The 17,812-nt window shown below is 49.8% G+C and overlaps 1 protein-coding gene across 10 annotated transcripts in view; it reads right to left on the bottom strand.

Annotated features, from left to right (window-relative positions):
- PLEKHG3 (pleckstrin homology and RhoGEF domain containing G3) overlaps positions 1-17,812 on the bottom strand; it is a 51,348-nt gene that overhangs the window by 12,332 nt on the left and 21,204 nt on the right. For 7 of the 10 annotated variants that reach the window (XM_049898211.1, XM_049898205.1, XM_049898207.1 and 4 more), the window contains exons 2-13: positions 13,728-13,835; positions 8,369-8,749; positions 7,471-7,568; positions 6,177-6,246; positions 5,783-5,829; positions 5,529-5,679; positions 5,283-5,414; positions 4,851-5,033; positions 4,582-4,674; positions 4,192-4,278; positions 3,908-3,941; positions 3,449-3,547 (exon numbers count right to left, since the gene is read on the bottom strand). In XM_049898211.1, the coding sequence (XP_049754168.1) occupies positions 3,449-3,547; positions 3,908-3,941; positions 4,192-4,278; positions 4,582-4,674; positions 4,851-5,033; positions 5,283-5,414; positions 5,529-5,679; positions 5,783-5,829; positions 6,177-6,246; positions 7,471-7,568; positions 8,369-8,710 (1,336 nt within the window). In that variant the 5' untranslated portion in view covers positions 8,711-8,749; positions 13,728-13,835. Of the gene's footprint in view, positions 1-3,290; positions 3,548-3,907; positions 3,942-4,191; positions 4,279-4,581; positions 4,675-4,850; positions 5,034-5,282; positions 5,415-5,528; positions 5,680-5,782; positions 5,830-6,176; positions 6,247-7,470; positions 7,569-8,368; positions 8,750-13,727; positions 13,836-17,812 lie in introns of all 10 variants that reach the window. The other 3 variants (XM_049898210.1, XM_049898209.1, XM_049898212.1) reach the window with 2 other exon arrangements.

Raw genomic sequence — 17,812 nt, 5'->3', positions numbered from 1 at the left:
CACACACCTCAAATGCAAGCTATCTCTATGGTAACCCACAGCTCCCTGTTGGGGCCCTGGAGAACCCAGCCAGCAAACGCCATGAATGATGCCGGAATACCGACTCCAGGAAAGAGAAAGTTCAACTGTTGAAAACATCGTGGAAATAAAAGGCTTAACAGTATCAACCATATTTTAGAAATATGCCTATTTCATAATGGTTAAAACTAAAAAATGATGACACCAACGCCTGTAGTGTTCAGAAAGTAAAACTTCAGCCACATGTAAGTTTCATCTCTCAAAAATGGCTCACTTCCCAAAGGCTTGGATAGCTAGTTTTGATACTGGCGCTATGACAGACATTACTATTATTACCACTACCATCGTCACTTCATATATGAAAAAAGCAAGAGGTCACTGAAAAGACAGGAAAGAAAGAAAAGACTAAGATGGATGTCAGAAGAGACTCTGAAACTTGCTCTCAAGTGTCGAGCAGCTAAAGAAAAAGGAAGAAATGATGAAGTAAAAACTGAATAGAAGATTTCAAAGGGCAGCTCAGGAAGACAAAGTAAAGCACTATAACGACACGTGCAAAGAGCTGGAAATAGAAAACCAAAAGGGAAAAACATGCTCGGCGTTTCTCGAACTAAAAGAACTGAAGAAAAAATTCAAGCCTCGAGTTGCCATAGTGAAGGATTCTATGGGGAAAATGCTAAACGATGCAGGAAGCATAAAAAGAAGGAAGGAATACACAGAGTCATTATACCAAAAAGAATTAGTCAACATTTAACCATCTCAAGAGGTAGCATATGATCAGGAACCAATGGTACTGAAGGAAGAAATCCAAGCTGCTCTGAAGGCATCGGTGAAAAACAAAGCTCCAGGAATTGATGGAATATCAATTGAGATGTTTCAACAAATGGATGCAGTGCTGGAAGAGCTTACTCATCTACACCAAGAAAATATGGAAGACAGCTTCCTGGCCAACCGACTAGAAGAGATCCATATTTATGCCTATTCCCAAGAAAGGTGATCCAACCGAATGTGGAAATTATTGAACGATACCATTAATACCACACACAAGCAAAATTTTGATGAAGATCATTCAGAAGTGGCTGCAGCAGTATATCGACATGGAACTGCCAGAAATTCAGGCTGGATTCAGAAGAGGACGTGGAAACAGGGATATCATTGCTGATGTCAGATGGATCCTGGCTGAAAGCAGAGAATACCAGAAAGATGTTTACCTGTGTTTTATTGGCTGTCCAAAGGCATTCGACTGTGTGGATCATAAATTATGGATAGCATTGCAAAGAATGGGAATTCCAGAACACTTAATAGTGCTCATGAGGAAACTTTACATGGATCAAGAGGCAGTTGTCCGGACAGAACAAGGGAATACTGAGTGGTTTAAAGTCAGGAAAGGTGTGTGTCAGGGTTGTATCCTTTCACCATACCTATTTAGTCTGTATGCTGGGCAAATAATCCAAGAAGCTGGACTATATGAAGAAGAATGGGGCATCAGGGTTGGAAGAAGACTAGTTAATAACCTGCAATAAGCAGATGACACAACCTTGCTTGCTGAAAGTGAAGAGGACTTGGAGCACTTACTGATAAAGATCAAAGACCACAGCCTTCAGTATGGATTACACTTCAACATAAAGATAACAAAAATCCTCGCAACTGGACCAATAAGCAGTGTCATGATAAATGGAGAAAAGTCTGAAGTTATTAAGGTTTTCATTTTACTTGGATCCACCATCAACAACCATGGAAGTGCCAGTCAAGAAATCAAAGGACGAATTGCATTAGGCAAATCCGCTGCAAAGGACCTCTTTAAAGTGTTGAAAAGCAAAGATGTCACCTTGAAGACTAAGGTACGTCTGACCCAAGCCATGGTATTTTCAATCGCATCATATGCATGTGAAAGCTGGGCAACGAATAAGGAAGACTGAAGAAGAACGGGCCCCTCTGAATTGTGGCGTTGGCGAAGAATATTGAGTATACCATGGACTGCCAAAAGAACAAATAAATCTGTCTTGAAAGAAGTACAACGAATGCTCCTTAGAAGCAAGGATGGCAAGACTGTGTCTTACATACTTTGGACATGTTGTCAGGAGGGATCAGTCCCTGGAGAAGGATACCATGCTTGGTAAAGTACAGGGTCAGCGGAAAAGAGGAAGACCCTCAATGAGGTGGATTGCCACAGTGGTGAAACAACGGGCTCAAGCATAACATCGACTGTAAGGATTGTGCCGGACGAGGCAGTGTTTCGTTCTGCTGTGCATAAAGGCACTATGAGTCGGAACCGACTTGACGGCACCTAACAACATCATCACTTACTGAACACTTCTATGTGCAAGAAGCTTCCAGTTCTAAGCTATGGAAAGTAAAAGATGTTGGATGAGATAGGAAGAGAATGTTAAAGAGATAAGATGAGAATCACAGAAGAAAAAACAGGGGCAGAGACTTACAAAATAACACCTCCAATCTCAAGCTTTTAGCATACAGTACCAAAAGACTTTTGCAACCATAGCAAACTTGCCCAGCGTTCAAGATCCACCCTGAGCAATACCAAACAAAACCAAACCACAAAGCCTTTCTAGGCTGCTCAGCTCCAATTTCTAGAAGACCAAATCCCAAAACCACACAAGTACTCAGGGGATATGCAGGTTATGGCCAATCAAAGCCCAACACACTTGTGAAGAACCAAGCCTGAACATGGTTCTCAATTACTCCAAAATTTTTCTCTCCAGGTGTCTTTAAGACAGTCCTCACCCCAAATCTCACCTTGTGTACACATTTGGCAGGGACACAGCTTAGGCCAAGTCTGCCCCTGGACCTTAGACTGAATGGGCGAGTAAAAGCAGAAAACACACACATTCCTCACTAAGAGCTAAGAATAAAAGCAAGGTTTCCTCTTTCTAAATAGACGATCATTCCAACATATCCAAGCACACAGCAGCAAGTTCAGTAACAGAAGAAAACCCAGGAGAGGAAAATGGCACTTTGTCCTGAGACCCAAAGTAAATATTTCCTGTCTGGATTTGGTGCCACCTTGAAATCTAACTTGTTTTCTTTTCCCCAAGACCTGTGTCTGCTCTGTTGTTCCAGAATTGGGCTGAGGACCATTCAAGATGTCCGAACAGTTACTCCCAGCTGACCGAGTATTCCAGGTGGTAAAAAGAAGGAGATTTACTTTGCAGGGGAGTCAAACAGAGGTCCCAACACCTAAGTAAACAAGCATCTCAAGGCTTGAAAAAGGTGGGCTGTCTAACCTCAATGGAAAAGAAAGGCCCAGAGGTGCCTACCAGGAGGACAGCACACGTGCAGGGAGAGGATGCTCCACAGGTGTCCGCTGATCCTCCCTCCTGCCCTTTCCCAGGACTTCCGGAGAGGTGAGAACAGCAGCCCCGCCTGGTCATGGGTCCTATGAAGACGTCTCTGCCCACACCAGCCCTTCTCTTACCAGATTGCCGGCGCCCTTGGTGCACGTGGGTGGACACTTCATCCTGAGAGGACCAAGCCTTCTTCAACCGCTCTGGGCTGTAGCGGTACCGGTTGGGATCTGCACATAGGAGAGACAATTGGCTCTTTGGCTTCCTATCAATGGCCTTGCCCAGACTCTGCCCATTCCCCACCACGCCTCTGCCGGCCACTCCAGCTCCACATGCCAGAAGCCTCCAGAGCCCGCTTCCTTTTCATCTTACATCAGTGCTGTCTGCGGGCTTCCGGCGGTGAAAACCCCACCCCTCGGTGACAAACATGCCACCAGCCTTGCAAAGTAACCCTAGCTCTTGGCAAAAGGAGCCTCCCTGTCTTCTCTGCTCCCTGGAAAATAAGTATCAGGCAAAGCATCCCCTGGATGCACCCTGACTTATAAATGTGCGCAATCAGGGACAAAACAGGCAGAAAAGGGTACACTTACAATAGGAATCCATTTCCAAGATGGCTTCTTTGGCCTAGAAGGAAAGGAAACCCACCTAGTTACCACTGTACTCTGTGCTGTGCCTCCTTTAGTCCACAGTACTTACTCTTGCTGCTCTAGGATACCCACTGTGCCCCAAGGCACCCACTGTACTGACCTCTGCTGCCCAGTAGAACCAGCACCCAGATGCTGAGCACCACCAGGCCCTTCAGAGCCGGATCTGAGGGGAACCCTCTCCCTGCACTCCCATCAGGAGCCAGGGAGGGGACTACCTGGGAACTCACCTTCTGGGGGATGGTGGCATGGTGGTTCTCCAGGATGAGCCTCTTGATGTGATGGGTCCAGGTCCGTTTCTCCTCCACTGTTTTGGCCTGAGAGGACACAAAGCAAAGGAACCAGGGAGTCATCATTACAAGGCCTGAAGCCATCAGCACGGACTGTGTTTCTGCCGAGGCAGGCAGAGGTGAAGGAAGGGTTGTGCTGGGCCCTCGGTGAGGTTGTCTTGACTCCTTATCATGCCCTGAGGAGCATACACAATCATCTCTATTTTACAGACGGAGATGCTGAGGTTAGTGCAGCTCAGTGATGGGGGAGCTGGGATTCACTCACAGGCATATTTGGTTCCAAAGTCCCTGTTGTGGCCCTGCAAAGACAACGCCAGGCCTGCCCCTCACCTGGATGCTGTACTGCTGCTTGCTGTGCTTGTAGTGGGTGACGGTGAAGCACAGGGAGTCTCTGGTACTTTCGATCAGCATCAGGGAGGAGCACTGGGGGCAGAGGGAGAGGGCAGGCAAGCACATGAGGGAGGCGCTCAGCTGAGCTGGAGCGTGGGGCCCATCCCCACGAGACCACCAGGGGAAAGCAGGGAGCGTGCTCTGAGAACACTGCAGGCTGGGGAAACAGGACGAGAAGATGACCCCAGGCCCACCAGGGGCTTGGTTACCGGGATATGCCCCTTGTAGACAAAATGGTCGCCCCGCTTCTTAGTGATGAGCAGTGCTTTGTCAAATAGGAAGAAGGTCCTCTCATTGCGTACACGGTGCACACGGAACGTGCCCTCCAGGACAAGCTCCCCATAGATGGTCAGGTCTGGGCCCTTCCAGTTGATGAGCAGCGACTGAATCTCCTGTACAGAGAATGCCCCAACCCCAGGGTCAGCTGCTAATGACCCTGCTGGGGACCACACAGGGCTCCAAGAGACTCACAAAGAGCCAGCTGCAGCCTGGGTCCTCCAAAGACATTCTGCCCAAGGGCTCCCACCAGAGAAACCTGCCCCACACAGGACCACCACCCCTCAGCTCGCCCTCCCCCAAAAGCAGCCTTGCCCTGCCCACCAGCCTCTGGGTCTCCTTCCAGCCGCCCAGCCCAGCAGCACCTGGAGCCTGACTGCATGCTCATGCCTCCTCTTCATGTCATTGATGTACCAGGCCACACATGTCATGGTGTCAATGGCATCCTCCACTACCTCAAAGCCATCCCTTTCTTCATCAAAATGCTTGGCGATTTCCTATGCAGGCGACAGGGGCTCAGGCAACCCAGATTCGAGGGCCCAGCCTGCCACCCCCCACCAGAGCCCTTTTGCACCCTGCCCCCATCTCCCCAGGAGGACTCCTCGGGCTACCTGGAGCAGCAGGTGGTACTTGAGGATGCGCTGGACTGGCTTCAGCAAGTAGGAGCCCAAGGGCAGTGAGTGTTGTAGCAGTTCCTGCCGGTCCCGGAAGAACTTGGCCTGCTGCTTGTCCCGCATGCATTCCGTTAGGGCGGCCACGGAGCTGGGGGCAGAAGGGGGTTGTCACCACTGGGGCAGGCGGGGGAGCAGGGCTATAACGGACTCACCAAATAGCTCCGCCTCCCCTCCCCACCCCGATTACTCACTTGGGGTAGTTATTGCAATACTGGGTGTAGATATCAAACTCTTGGCTCTAGGAGAGACCAAAAATATTGATTTCAGGGAAGCTCCCATTTAGCTGTAAATCTGACTGTACCAAAGAAAGACCCCTGGCCCCCAGGGCATACTCTGCCCTCCCTGCCCCACCTCCTGGTGTCTGCAGGCCCACCTTTGTACCCATTTGTCTAGGACATCCCTTCCACCCAAGAGCTCCTGGTTCTACCCCAGAACACACTTCCCATACCAAGCAGAGCACCTGGCACTTCCCCTGGAGAGGGGCCCTCAGGACTAGATATCCTCTTAAGCATACTGTATGGGAGTTCCTGTCCCTCTGAGCTCCCAGGGAGATGGGACAAGGGGCAAGGACCCAGCCCTTCTTACCCTTTCCACAAAGCAGCTGGCCACAGCCACCGGGTCACTATTGCAGCTGTCCAGGTCTCTGAGTAGCTGGCTGGGTGAGGGGAAAGAAGCCAACAGACCCTGACCGGCTGCAGCTTCTCGGCCAGCCACCTGCCCTCTCCCCACCTCCTTGTGCTGAGACACATGGCCAGCCTTGCTGTCATGCTCAAGAGTTGGGGCTTCCACCCTCAGAGCAAGCCCTGCCCCATGGCAGCCACCGCAGAAAACAACGAGCACCACCACAAAGTCAGAGAGGGAGGGAGAGCCACGTGCTCACAAGTTGGGGAGAAAGAGGAGACACCAGTACCCACCTTGGGAGGGGATACAGCTCCTCTGCAGGCAAGAGTCAAACATACAAAAGCAAAGATTAAAGGTGAAGAAAAGAGAAGAGGCTTGCAAAGGAACCAAGACCCCCAGTTCAGAAAGATGCAGGAAAGGATGAGAGACGGAGTGAGTCCGTGTCACCTTTTCTTAGATGGAGAAACCGGAGGAAGCCCTATAAGCAGTACTCCCCTGCCTCTTCCCCCTGCGCTCCTCTTTTCTCAACCTTCCCTGACCCCCAATCTGGCCTTGCCCTCTAAGACTTGCATAGCAGGAGGTCTCTCTGGTCATCTTCAGGTGCCTAGGGTAAGGTTCACCTGGCCTATCATCGCTCTCCCCTCAAGCTCTGCTCCTCCTGACCCAGCTCCCTGTCCCTGGGGAGACTGTGGTCTGAGGTGGTACACTCAAGCCTAGAGAAGCCCCTCTGCCTGATGCCAGCCTTCGCCAATCTGTACTCAGTGTTCCCTATCACATCCTGCTTGTGCAGTACATTCCACTAGTGGGTCAGATCATCTCCAGGGAACCCTGACTTCGCAGGGGGCAGTGAGCAAATGGGGAAGAAATTAAGAGATGCACAAGTAGGGATGGAAGGTGAGGAAGATAAAGGAGCCACTTGCGGGGAACAGCACCAGCATGCAAGAGTCCAGCAGTCCCCCGAATGGGCGCTGGCCGAGCTGGACCCACAGACACATGCCCTCGAATTATGTCCGCCCTCCACCCCACCCCATCTGGCAGGAAGCACCTCAGCTCATGGGCCCAGTTGGTGCCCTCTTTTCTTCCAGGGAACTAACTATACCGCTGGACAGGGACTGACCACCCTTTGTCATTTCCTCAGAGGCCAGCCTCGCCCACACGCCACAGTATTAGTCCAGGGACATCCAGGCTCCTCCCTAGGCCCTACAGTGGGCCTCACAGGCAGAACCTGGCACATTTCAGTCCCACTCACATAACATACCTGTTCAGTGCGTAGATGTTCTCTATGTTCCCAAAAAGCGCACTGACTTGTTCTGGTTTTAGCAGCCCGGGTGTGTCAATGATCTTCAAGAGGTAGTCCTGTGTGGAGAACAGAGGTCAGCACCTCAGAGTCCAGCCCCTCCTGGCTCCATCCTGTCCCCATCCCCCAACCAGCCACATCTTTTGTCTCTGACTACATTTTACAGCTAACAGTGTAATTTCACAGACATATTCACCTCCCAAGAGAGGCCAAGGGCCTTCCCTCAGAGGTAGCCCCACAGCCGCCTTTTCCTGTGTGCCTAGTAGTGTGAAGGACTTCATTTACATTAACCCATTTAATCCTCACAGCAGCCCTGCAAGGTAGGTGTGTCTTCATTTTACAGATGAGGAAACTGAGGCTCAGGGGTTACACAATGACCCCAAGACCCAGAGCCGAGAAACAACAGAGCAGGGATTTGGATGCCAAAGAGGCTGGTCCAGAGCCAGTTTCTTCACTGTGTCCATTCTTTTCTGAGCCCAACCTCTCTAGTGGTCATCCTCCTCCCAGTCAGGCTGGAGACCCTCTCCCTCCCTATCAAATGTAATCACACCCTGGGGCTCTGCAGGAAGTTCTCTTGGCTCAAGCTACTGATCTGACACCCAAAGTCTTACAGAAGTGTGATGAGTTAACTATCGAGGGCAGGTAAATAAGACCTGAGGCCTCCATACTACTCCATGCAAAGCACATCTTCCAAGACAAATGTGTCAAGGAGAACTTTGCTTCCCAGGATGAAAACAGGTTTCTATAAGAGAGCTGGGCCACCAGAGGCTGGAATCCCTGAGCTCTGTGAGGAGAGATGGGTAATCCCCCTCCCACTCTCAACCCTGAAGCCCCGGGCGAGCAGATGATGGATACTTACCTCGACGATGCTGCGAAGGTCCTGCACATACATCCGCTCGGTCTCCACAATCTCCCGCACCACTCGGCCCAGGTAGCTGAGCTTGTGCCCTGCCGTGGCCCGGCTGTTGAATGGGGAGAGAGGCACCTTCCTGTTCAGCCAGCTGCTGGAGTTGTTGTTGCTGTTGGGGGCTTGCCGGCTGCGCGGGGATCCTGCCCCATTCTCGGCGGAAGCCTCAGTGCCATTAGGCTCCTCCATGACACCACGGCTGTCCCGGGAGGAGCCTGAGGAGGAGGTGGTCGAGGTCAGGCTCACCGGTCGCTCTTGGCTGCCACCTTGGCGGAGGGAGGCAGAGACAGGCATCCTGGCATCGCTGCCTACAGCAGGCACCCCAGGGAGATTCTGGAGCAAAACACACAGGCAAAAGGTCAAAACTCTGAATCCTAAGACCTGCCTCTCCGACTCTGTGAACATCTCCAGCGATACCCAAATCACATTCATTCCTAACTCCAACTACTCCATCTTTATCCCCTCCCAGAATGGAGGAAAGGTGAGCCACACCCAGGGAAAATAAAGGGCTCAGGTTCGAGGTCTCCAGAGAACAGAGAGGACATCTCTGCCAACACGGTGGTCAGGGTGCCTTCAGACGGAATTCAAAGCCCAGCCCCACTACTCAGACAAAGTACTTAGGCTCTTGGAGCTTCCTCACTTGCAAAATGAGGAGAGGTAGCACATCCTCCCAAGGCTATGAGAGGATGAAGTGACCTGGTGCATAGAACACCCTGAGACTGGTGCTCAGCATAGATAAGCGCTCCATAAACAATCATCACGGTAATGGTAACGGTAATTGTCAAAAAGCATTTCCCAAGTGCCCACCTCTCGAGGCCACCACCCAGGGACAGCAAAGGCCTGGCTTTTACAGTCTGAGTCAACGCACATTCCAGGCAATAATATCCTCTTTGGAAACCCTGGTGACATGGTGGTTAAGAGTCACAGCTGCTAACCAAAAAGTCGGCAGTTCAAATCCACCAGGAGCTCCCTGGAAACTCTGTGGAGCAGTTCAACTCTGTCCTATAGGGTCACTATGAGTCTAAATGAACTCGATGGCAATGGGGGTCTAGGAGTGCAAAATCTGTGGGGTATCAGTGGCTTCACTAAAAATGTGAAACCTTCTGGATACTGAAGCGAGGATGCAGGGGTGATGGTGGCAAGGCTGAGTCAGGCATTACCCTTGCCCCCATCCCCGGCACTTATAAGCATCCGGGCTCAGGCCCCTGACTCATCCCAGGCTCCTGAGACGGGGTGGGGCCCAGGCACAGGAAATTAATTCCCCAGGGCTGAGCCACCAGTGAGTCTGGCAAACTCCCCTCAGCACAGCTGAGCCAGGGCAGTACAGAAGGCCAGAAGCTGCTCCCAGGTGAGGCAAACTGCCTCAAGGTGGACTTTATTCCCTGAACAGATGGGGCGGCTCACAGGCAGACCTACTTAGAGCAGCAAGTGGGGGAGGGTCAGAGCCAGCCCCACCCCAAAGGAATAGAGCTCACCAATATCACTTTCTAGAATGTACATATTTGTTCACTATTCCCACAAAAGAAAAAAATTCCTGGGCACTGCTCTCACCCCACCGCCCCACAGCTTTCCACCCCTAGCTCTGGGGTTCAGAAGCTACTCAGCCATAGACTTGGTCAGAGGGCTGAAGCTGAAGCTACTAGAAGGATCTAGAAGGCGCAATCACTCCAGTAGGCTTGGCATTGCCCCTCCACAGTTTTTCTGTGCCTCTGTCCCAACCTGGAATCCAGTACCTCTTGGCCTCAGGCTTTTGCAAATATCATTCCCTTTGCGTGAACATAGTTTCCTCCCCACTCACCCCATGCCGTACCATCCCCCAACAGGTGTAACTTCTACCCATCCTTCAGGTCTTGAATTAGAAGCTACCCCCTCTAGGAACCTGTCTGTATCCTCCAAACCTGTGGTCCCCTTCTATGTACTTTTACAGAATTCAGGGTTACCTGTATTGTGGCACTAACTGTAGACACTGTGACCAGTCTGAGATCCTCTGCCTTAGGCTGTAAGTTACTGAAGGGCAAGGACCCATGTATCAACAGTCTATCTCCAGGGCATAACGGTCCCTAACACAATTTAGCAAATGAATAACGATAGTAAACTGATGTTGCTACTGAGCTAAAAGTCAGACCTACTTAACCCTTTGTCATCAAGGACCCTCTCAAGCATAGCGCTTTGTCACTCCAGCTGTCAGCTGGAAGGCGGTCACCTCTGAGGTGCTGTATACAAGCCTCTCGTTTCACAGAGGAGCCCTGGTGGTGCAATGGTTAAGAGTTCAGCTGCTAACCAAAAGGTCAGCAGTTCAAATCCACCAGCTGCTCCTTGAAAACCCTATGGGGCTGTTCTACTCTGCCCTGTAGGTTTGCTATGAGTCAGAATCAACTTGACAGCAACGGGTTTGGTTTTTGGTTTGCCATTTTGCAGGGAAGGGCACAGTGGCCTGCAGCACCCACAGCCCCTGGCTGGAAGGTGGTGGCCCAGTACAATGTCCCTCCACAGCCCAAGGCAAGGAGGATTGACAGGACGATTGGTGAAGCTCTGAGCATTTCTGAGGACAGCCTGGGGAGATGTAGCACCTCGGCCTTTTCCTCACTCCTCAAGAGGGCCTTTAAAATTAATCAGCTGTGCCTTTCTAGAGACTCTGTAGGCAGGGTAAACTCCACATCATGACAGCACAAGCTCCACCCCAGCCCTTAACCCCCAGCCCTGTGGGACTCTTTGATGCCCTTCAAAGCCCCTTGCACAGTTGGACACCTCTTCCTTCTCATTCCCCCTGTCAGTCCCAGCTGGAATAATGAGGCAGGGACTTATGGCCTAAGACATTTCCCAAATCAGACCTGAGGGCAGTCAGCTCCTTTGGGGAGGCTAAATGGAAAAGGCTCAAGTCCCAAATGGATTTCACAGCCAGCCAGGCCACAGTCATTGAATCCTTAAAGCAAAGAATTAGTCACAGCCCTCACTCACCTCACCCCCACACCATTAGGGTGATTTATCTCTAAAGGGTACCTTCCAAGGGTCACTCTTAAGAGAGGGTAGCAATATAAGCACAACCTGAGCCCAGAAGCTAGAATGCCTTTCCTACTTGGAGACGTTTTCTCTGGTTGAATATAGCTGCCTTCTTCAGGAGGCTGCCTGCCAAACCAAGCTCACATTTTCATAGTGTCCCTGCCCACATCTTCCCAGCACTAAACAGAATAGACAACACCTAAAATGTCACACTTGCCAGGCACTGTTCTAAGTACTTTATGCATACTAAATCACATATCTCTTGAAACAATTCTATGAGATAGGGACTATTACTGTCCCCATTTAACAGATGCAGAAACTGAGGCACAGAATGGTGGAATAACTCGGCCAAGGCCACAGAAATAGTAAGTGGTGGAGCCTGGATTTGAACTCAGGCACTCTGGCTTCAGGGTCCATGCTCTCCCGCCACCTTGCTCCTCCCTAATGGATTTCCCACCAGCTGGGGACACACAAGCAAAGGATTAGTCAGGGCCCACGGAGGTTATGGTTTTGCCTCAGCATAAACGGTGGGGGGCATATTAAGACTTGAAAGATCAAGGCTGATAGCATGACACTTCATCTACCCACAAGGGCTGAGGGAAGCATGAAGGCAAAGGACTGAGAGTTAAGATTCCTACGGCTATTTCTGGACCTGCACTATGTGACCTTCGGTCATTCACTCTCCCCACGGAACAACATGATAAATTAAAAGATTCCAGGACAAATGATCCCAGCCCATGGGAAGCAGAAAGAAGGGAAAAAGCATGGGGTCACCAGGATGGGACTGCAAACTCCTCTGATGATGAGAGACAAGCCCTACAGTAAACAAGAGACCCAGATCACAAGGCTCTCTCAACTGGGGCAGAAGGACTCCCTGGAAAAGGACCTAGAAGCCAAAAAAGGGGAGGTATGAGAGCAAATGGGGCAGGGAACGCAAACAAGCAGGGACTGTTAATAGACACAATTTGATGGCAACTGAAAAAACACATCACATTCAATTTCAGACCACTCTGGCCCTAAAAGGCTCATTCAAACCATTAGTGTATGTATAACTCAGACTCTCACAGAGATGCTAAAGTAGCTGCCCACAGGCTCCCTGGGCAGGGGCAACCTTTCCTTCCTATCCAGTGAGCATCACCCATAGTATAAGATTTATCCCAAAGTCAGGATTAGAACTCAGGTTCTACTCCTGGGTTCTTGCTTCTCCAGCAGTGTCTTCCGAGATGAGTTTCATCTCGGAAGACACTGTGCGCTGGAGAAGCAGGAGCCCAGAAAAGGAGGTGACAAGGAGTGATGAGGCAGACTGTCCGGCCAGATACCCACGCCCATCCTTTCCTACCTCAGTTTCCCTAAATATTCCCCAGCCATGACCTTTTTCATCTTTCAACATGAAAGAAATCAATCCAACCAATCATTAATTAACAAAAAAAACAAAAAACTCAGTGCCATCAAGTCAATTCCAACTCATGATGACCCTATAGGACAGAGTAGAACTGCCCCATAGAGTTTCCAAGGAGAGCCTGGCAGATTCGAACTGCTGACCCTTTGGTTAGCAGCTGTAGCACTTAACCACTATGCCACCAGGGTTCCCATCATTAATTAGTGCTCTGGAAAACTCTACATCCTCAAGTCCCACCCCTGTGAAGCCCTCTTTGGCAAGACCCCATATCATCTTTTTTTGGATGAGCCTAAGAACCAGCTAGAGCCCTAGTGGCACAACGGTTAGGCATTCAACTGCCAACTAAAAGGTTGGTGGCTCAAATCCACCTGCAGCTCTACAGGAGAAAAGACCTGGCAACCTGCTCACATAAAGATTACAGCATAGAAAACCTGATGGGGCAGTCCTACTCTCTCCTATTGGTCACTATGAGTCGGAATCAACAGCACCCAACAACAAGAAGCAGCTCAGACAGAACCTTTAAAGGCCCTGGGGGTATGGAAGGAAGAGATCTTTTTTTTTTTTTAATCTTCTTTTAAGTTTAAACATAATCCACACCCTTCCCTCCACCCATACCTCTCCAGGTTATGAGACCCTACCTCCCCAGGACCTTCCCTGAATATCAAGAAGCAGACAGGCAGGCAGGTGCAGCTTGGATTGCCAGCACAGCTAACTAGGCCCAAGTCGCCATCCTTTCTCTCTGCCTGCCTCAGCACCTTGCACTCAGTCTGACCCTGCTCCTGCCTCCAACAGAAAAAAATGGCAGCCCAAATCTACAATAGCTAGTGTATTCTGCCCCCAGGCCTCTTGTCATTGAGGGTCCCTCTCCTCCCACCTTTCCTTCAGAAAGGAGCATTCCACGGGGGCACTTACCCCCAGCCAGCTCGAAGGCCAAGAGGGAATTGGCCTCCTGAAGCACCTCTGCCTCTCTGGTCCTAGGAATCGGCAATACTCCCTTCTGGCCCTCCCAAGCCAAAGAGCCTAGGAGAACAAAGAAGGACATCTGTTGGTCAATCCTCTGTGTAGGCTGGTGCTCTGGAGACACCAAACAAAGCATTTTGGTTCAGAGAGGCTGGGTCCAGGTGTGGAGGAGGCTGACATCATCCTTTCACCTACTTCCCTTCAGTCCACACCCAAGAAGCGGAAGCCCAGCAGCACCACACCTGCCTCAGAGGTGGCAGGAGAGAAGTGACAGGTTCCCCCAGCCGCAACTGTTCCAAGATCCACCGGCCCCAGGGGAAAAGTAAGTCACCGGGTGTCCGGGTATCTACACACTCGGGCAAAGTCCTTTCTCAAGGATTCCAGGCAATGTGCCTGTCTTTGTCAACTGCAAATGCCATCTCCTAGACATTCCCAAGTTTCTCAAAATCAGCGCAGCCAATAGCCTGCCCCAGAACGATACTTCCAACTCCACTTTCAGAATTTCTCAGGGAGGGTACCAGAAGGATGCATTAGAGAAATGCTACTATTTTTCCAGACAAAGAGGGTGGAGAGGAACATGAACTTCAACAGAGACTCCAACTCAGCTCTATTCCACACTGCTCTGTTCCCCAAGCTCTGTCCCTGCAGCAGCCCAGCACTTGTTTGTCCATTCCTACTGCTCTTCCTCCCTCCTTTCTTCAGCAAGCTTTTACCTGTCCAGAAAGCAGAGGGTGGGCAGAGCTGACCCTGGGCCAGACAGAACTGAATGAGGTTATTTCAATAGGCAGACACCTTTCTCCATAACCCCAGAGGCTTTCCCAAGGGAAGGGGCAGGATCCCTCAGAGGGTCTGGCTCTTCACGTCCCCCTGAGCACCCCCCACCCCCAAGCAGTTTCATTGCTCTGACCTTTGCCATCTCTCCCTGGTGATTCAAGTGCCTGAGCACCCTCAGAAAGGATAAGGGAAGGCTCCCTGGGGAAGTGACTTTGTGTTGGGTTTCTGGGCCACCCAAAACCAGCCCAGCTAGCTCAGAGGCACTAAATGGCCACATGGATTTGTTTTCCCACCACCCAAGAACAGCAAGCGCTGGCCAAGGTTGGCTGGGAAGGAAAGGGATTGTGGTTGCCATGCCAATGAGCCCTCCCACTTGAATTCTGGGAGGAAGTCTAGGCCTATAGACTGAAGTCCAGAAAACTCCCTTGGCCTGGCCTGGCCTTGGAAGGGAAGGAAAGCCCCTGGCACACAGTTTCAGAGGGAGGACAGCCTGCCCATACCCAATGTTCCTGCCTCCTCATGCCTCACCATTCACTCAGGTTGTTTCTCAAACCTGGAATGTGTCTCCAGACCTGTCCCTCTACAAATTTAGCCAAATCATCTCCTTCAGAAAGGCCTCCTCGGCCATTTCCAACTCGTCCCAACAAACACATTGTTGGAGCTGGGTAAAGGTCTTCAAAGATACTCATATCCTAACCCCGACAACACTTAATTGTGCTCTTGCGGAACCTGTACATAGACCAAGAAGCAGTCATTCGAACAGAACAAGAGGATACTGCTCACCTTAAAATCAGGAAAGGTCTGCGTCAGGGTTGTATCCTTTTGCCATACTTATTCATTCTGTACCCTGGGTGAATAATCTGAGAAGTTGGACTTTAAGAAGAAGAGCGCAGCATCAGGATTGAAGGAAGACTAATTAACAACCTGCGATATGCAGATGACACAACCTTGCTTGGTGAAGGTGAAGAGGACTTGAAGCACTTACTGATGAAGATCAAAGGCCACAGCCTTCAGTATGGATTGCACCTCAACATAAAGATTGCAAAAATCTTCACAACTAGACCAATAAGCAACATCACGAAAAATGGAGAAAAGACTGAAGTTATTAAGGTTTTCATTTTACTTGGATCCGCAATCAATGCCCATGGAAGCAGCAGTCAAAAAATCAAATGATGTATTGCATTGGGCAAATCTGCTGCAAAAGACCTCTTAACAGTGTTAAAAAGCAAAGATGTCACTTTGAGGACTAAGGTGCACCTGACCCAAGCCATTGCATCTTCAATCACCTCATATAGATGGAAATGGTGGACAATGAATAACAAGACCAATGAAGAATTGATACCTTTGAATCATGATTTTGGTGAAGAATACTGAATATATCATGGACTGCCAGAAGAATGAACAAACCTGTCTTGGAGAAGTACAGCCACCGTGCTCCTTAGAAGTGAGGCTAGCGACACTTTGTCTCACTTACTTTAAACATGTTATCAGGAAGAACCAGTCCCTGGAGATGGACATCATGCTTGGTAAAATAGAGGGTTGGAGAAAAAGAAGACCCCTCAGCAAGATGGATTGACAAAGTGGCTGCAATAATGGGCTCAAACATAGTAATGGTTGTGAGGATAGCGCAGTACCAGCCGGTGTTTCCTTGTGTTGTACACAGGGCCACTATGAATCAGAACCAACTCGATGGCACCTAACAACAACAGCAACCCCCAGCACCTATGAATATTATCTAACTTGCCAAAAGAGACTTTGTAGATGTGATGAAATTAAGGGGCTTGGTATGGGGATATTATCCTGGATTATCCGGGTGGACCTGATGTAATCACAAGCATCCTTATAAGAGGGATGCAGTAGGAGTCTGAGTCAGAGAGAAATCAATGCGACGACAAAAGCAGAGGAACAGAGACTGGAAGATGCTATGCTGCTGGCCTTGGAAACGGAGGATACAGGCCTCAATCCAAAAGACTTTTGCAGCCTCTGGAAGATGGAAAGGGCAAGAAAAGAGATTCTCTTCTAGAGACTCCAGAAGGAACAGTCCTGTGGACCCATTTTAGACTCTGACCTCCAGAACTGCAGAGACAATGCACTAGTGTTATTTTAAGTCACTAAGTTTGTGGTAATTTGTTACAGCAGCAATAGGAAACTTACACATACACACTTCTTTGAACTCTAATAGTCCTGAGTATCACTTACGGCACTGGTTCTTGGCAGTTCATATTGATAAGTTTTTCTTTCAGACTAGACTGAAAAAGCCAGTAGGCTGGCTCTTTCCCACACCCTTCCCTCAGCCCCTGGAGTTTCTGGGTGGTACTAACGGTTAATGCATTTGGCTACTAACAGAAAAGTCAGAGGTTTGAGCCCACACAGAGGCACCTTGGAAGAAAGGTCTGGCAATTTACTTCCCCAAAATCAACCACTGAAAACCTTATGGAGCAGTCCTACTCTGACACACATGGGGTCACCATGCATCGGACTCAACCGCAACTGGTACTGGTTTCCCTCACCCCTAGAGGGCAGCACACATACTAAAAAAACAAACAAACAAACAGTAAATACCTGCTGGAAGGACTCAAGAATCATGACCAGAGCACCTCTCATCACTACCACAGTCAGGAGAAAGATAAACGGGGCAAGGATGAAGCCAGCTCACCCTAACTCCTAATGAGTTTCCGCATGAGTCACTCCCAGCAAATTTCCAACCAGCCAAGAAGCACCCAGAAGCAGTGGCTGCTCCTTCACCCCTGCAGTGCCGCCCTACTTGGCTCTGGACAAAGAGGTTAGAGCTGGGGTGTAGCTGCCCTGCCATACCACATATTAAGTGAGCAGCCACAAGACGGGGAAGGAAGAGAAAGTGGCCAAGTTTGGAAAAGGAAGCTCAATAATATTCTTCTACAAATATCCCAGGAAAAGCACTCCACCAAGAGGTTTTACATATACTCATATTAAAGCCAATTAACTGATTACTGTTGATTAGAAATTATTATTGCTCACAGGCCAACTTGGCTCCCAGCAAAACTTGTCACGGATGCAGGAAAAGGACACAATGTCCCCGGAAGACAGAGCAGCCAAAGAAAGCCCCAAAAGACAGGACTAGAAATTACCCCCCAGAAACCACAGATAGATCCAAAGTTCCCAGAGGCCCCATCTCTCTCATCTCTAGGTCAAAAAGGCTCAAAGGACTGCCATTCTTAGTCAGCAAAATTCAGTCCCCCTCTCTACTGAGGACTGGGCACAAGGGCAGGGAATACCTCTGCAAG

Source organism: Elephas maximus, chromosome 10 (assembly GCF_024166365.1).
Source record: "Elephas maximus indicus isolate mEleMax1 chromosome 10, mEleMax1 primary haplotype, whole genome shotgun sequence".
NCBI lineage: Eukaryota > Metazoa > Chordata > Mammalia > Proboscidea > Elephantidae > Elephas > Elephas maximus.
Note: the sequence above shows the minus strand (reverse complement) of the source record. Positions and strands in the feature narration are given on the sequence as shown.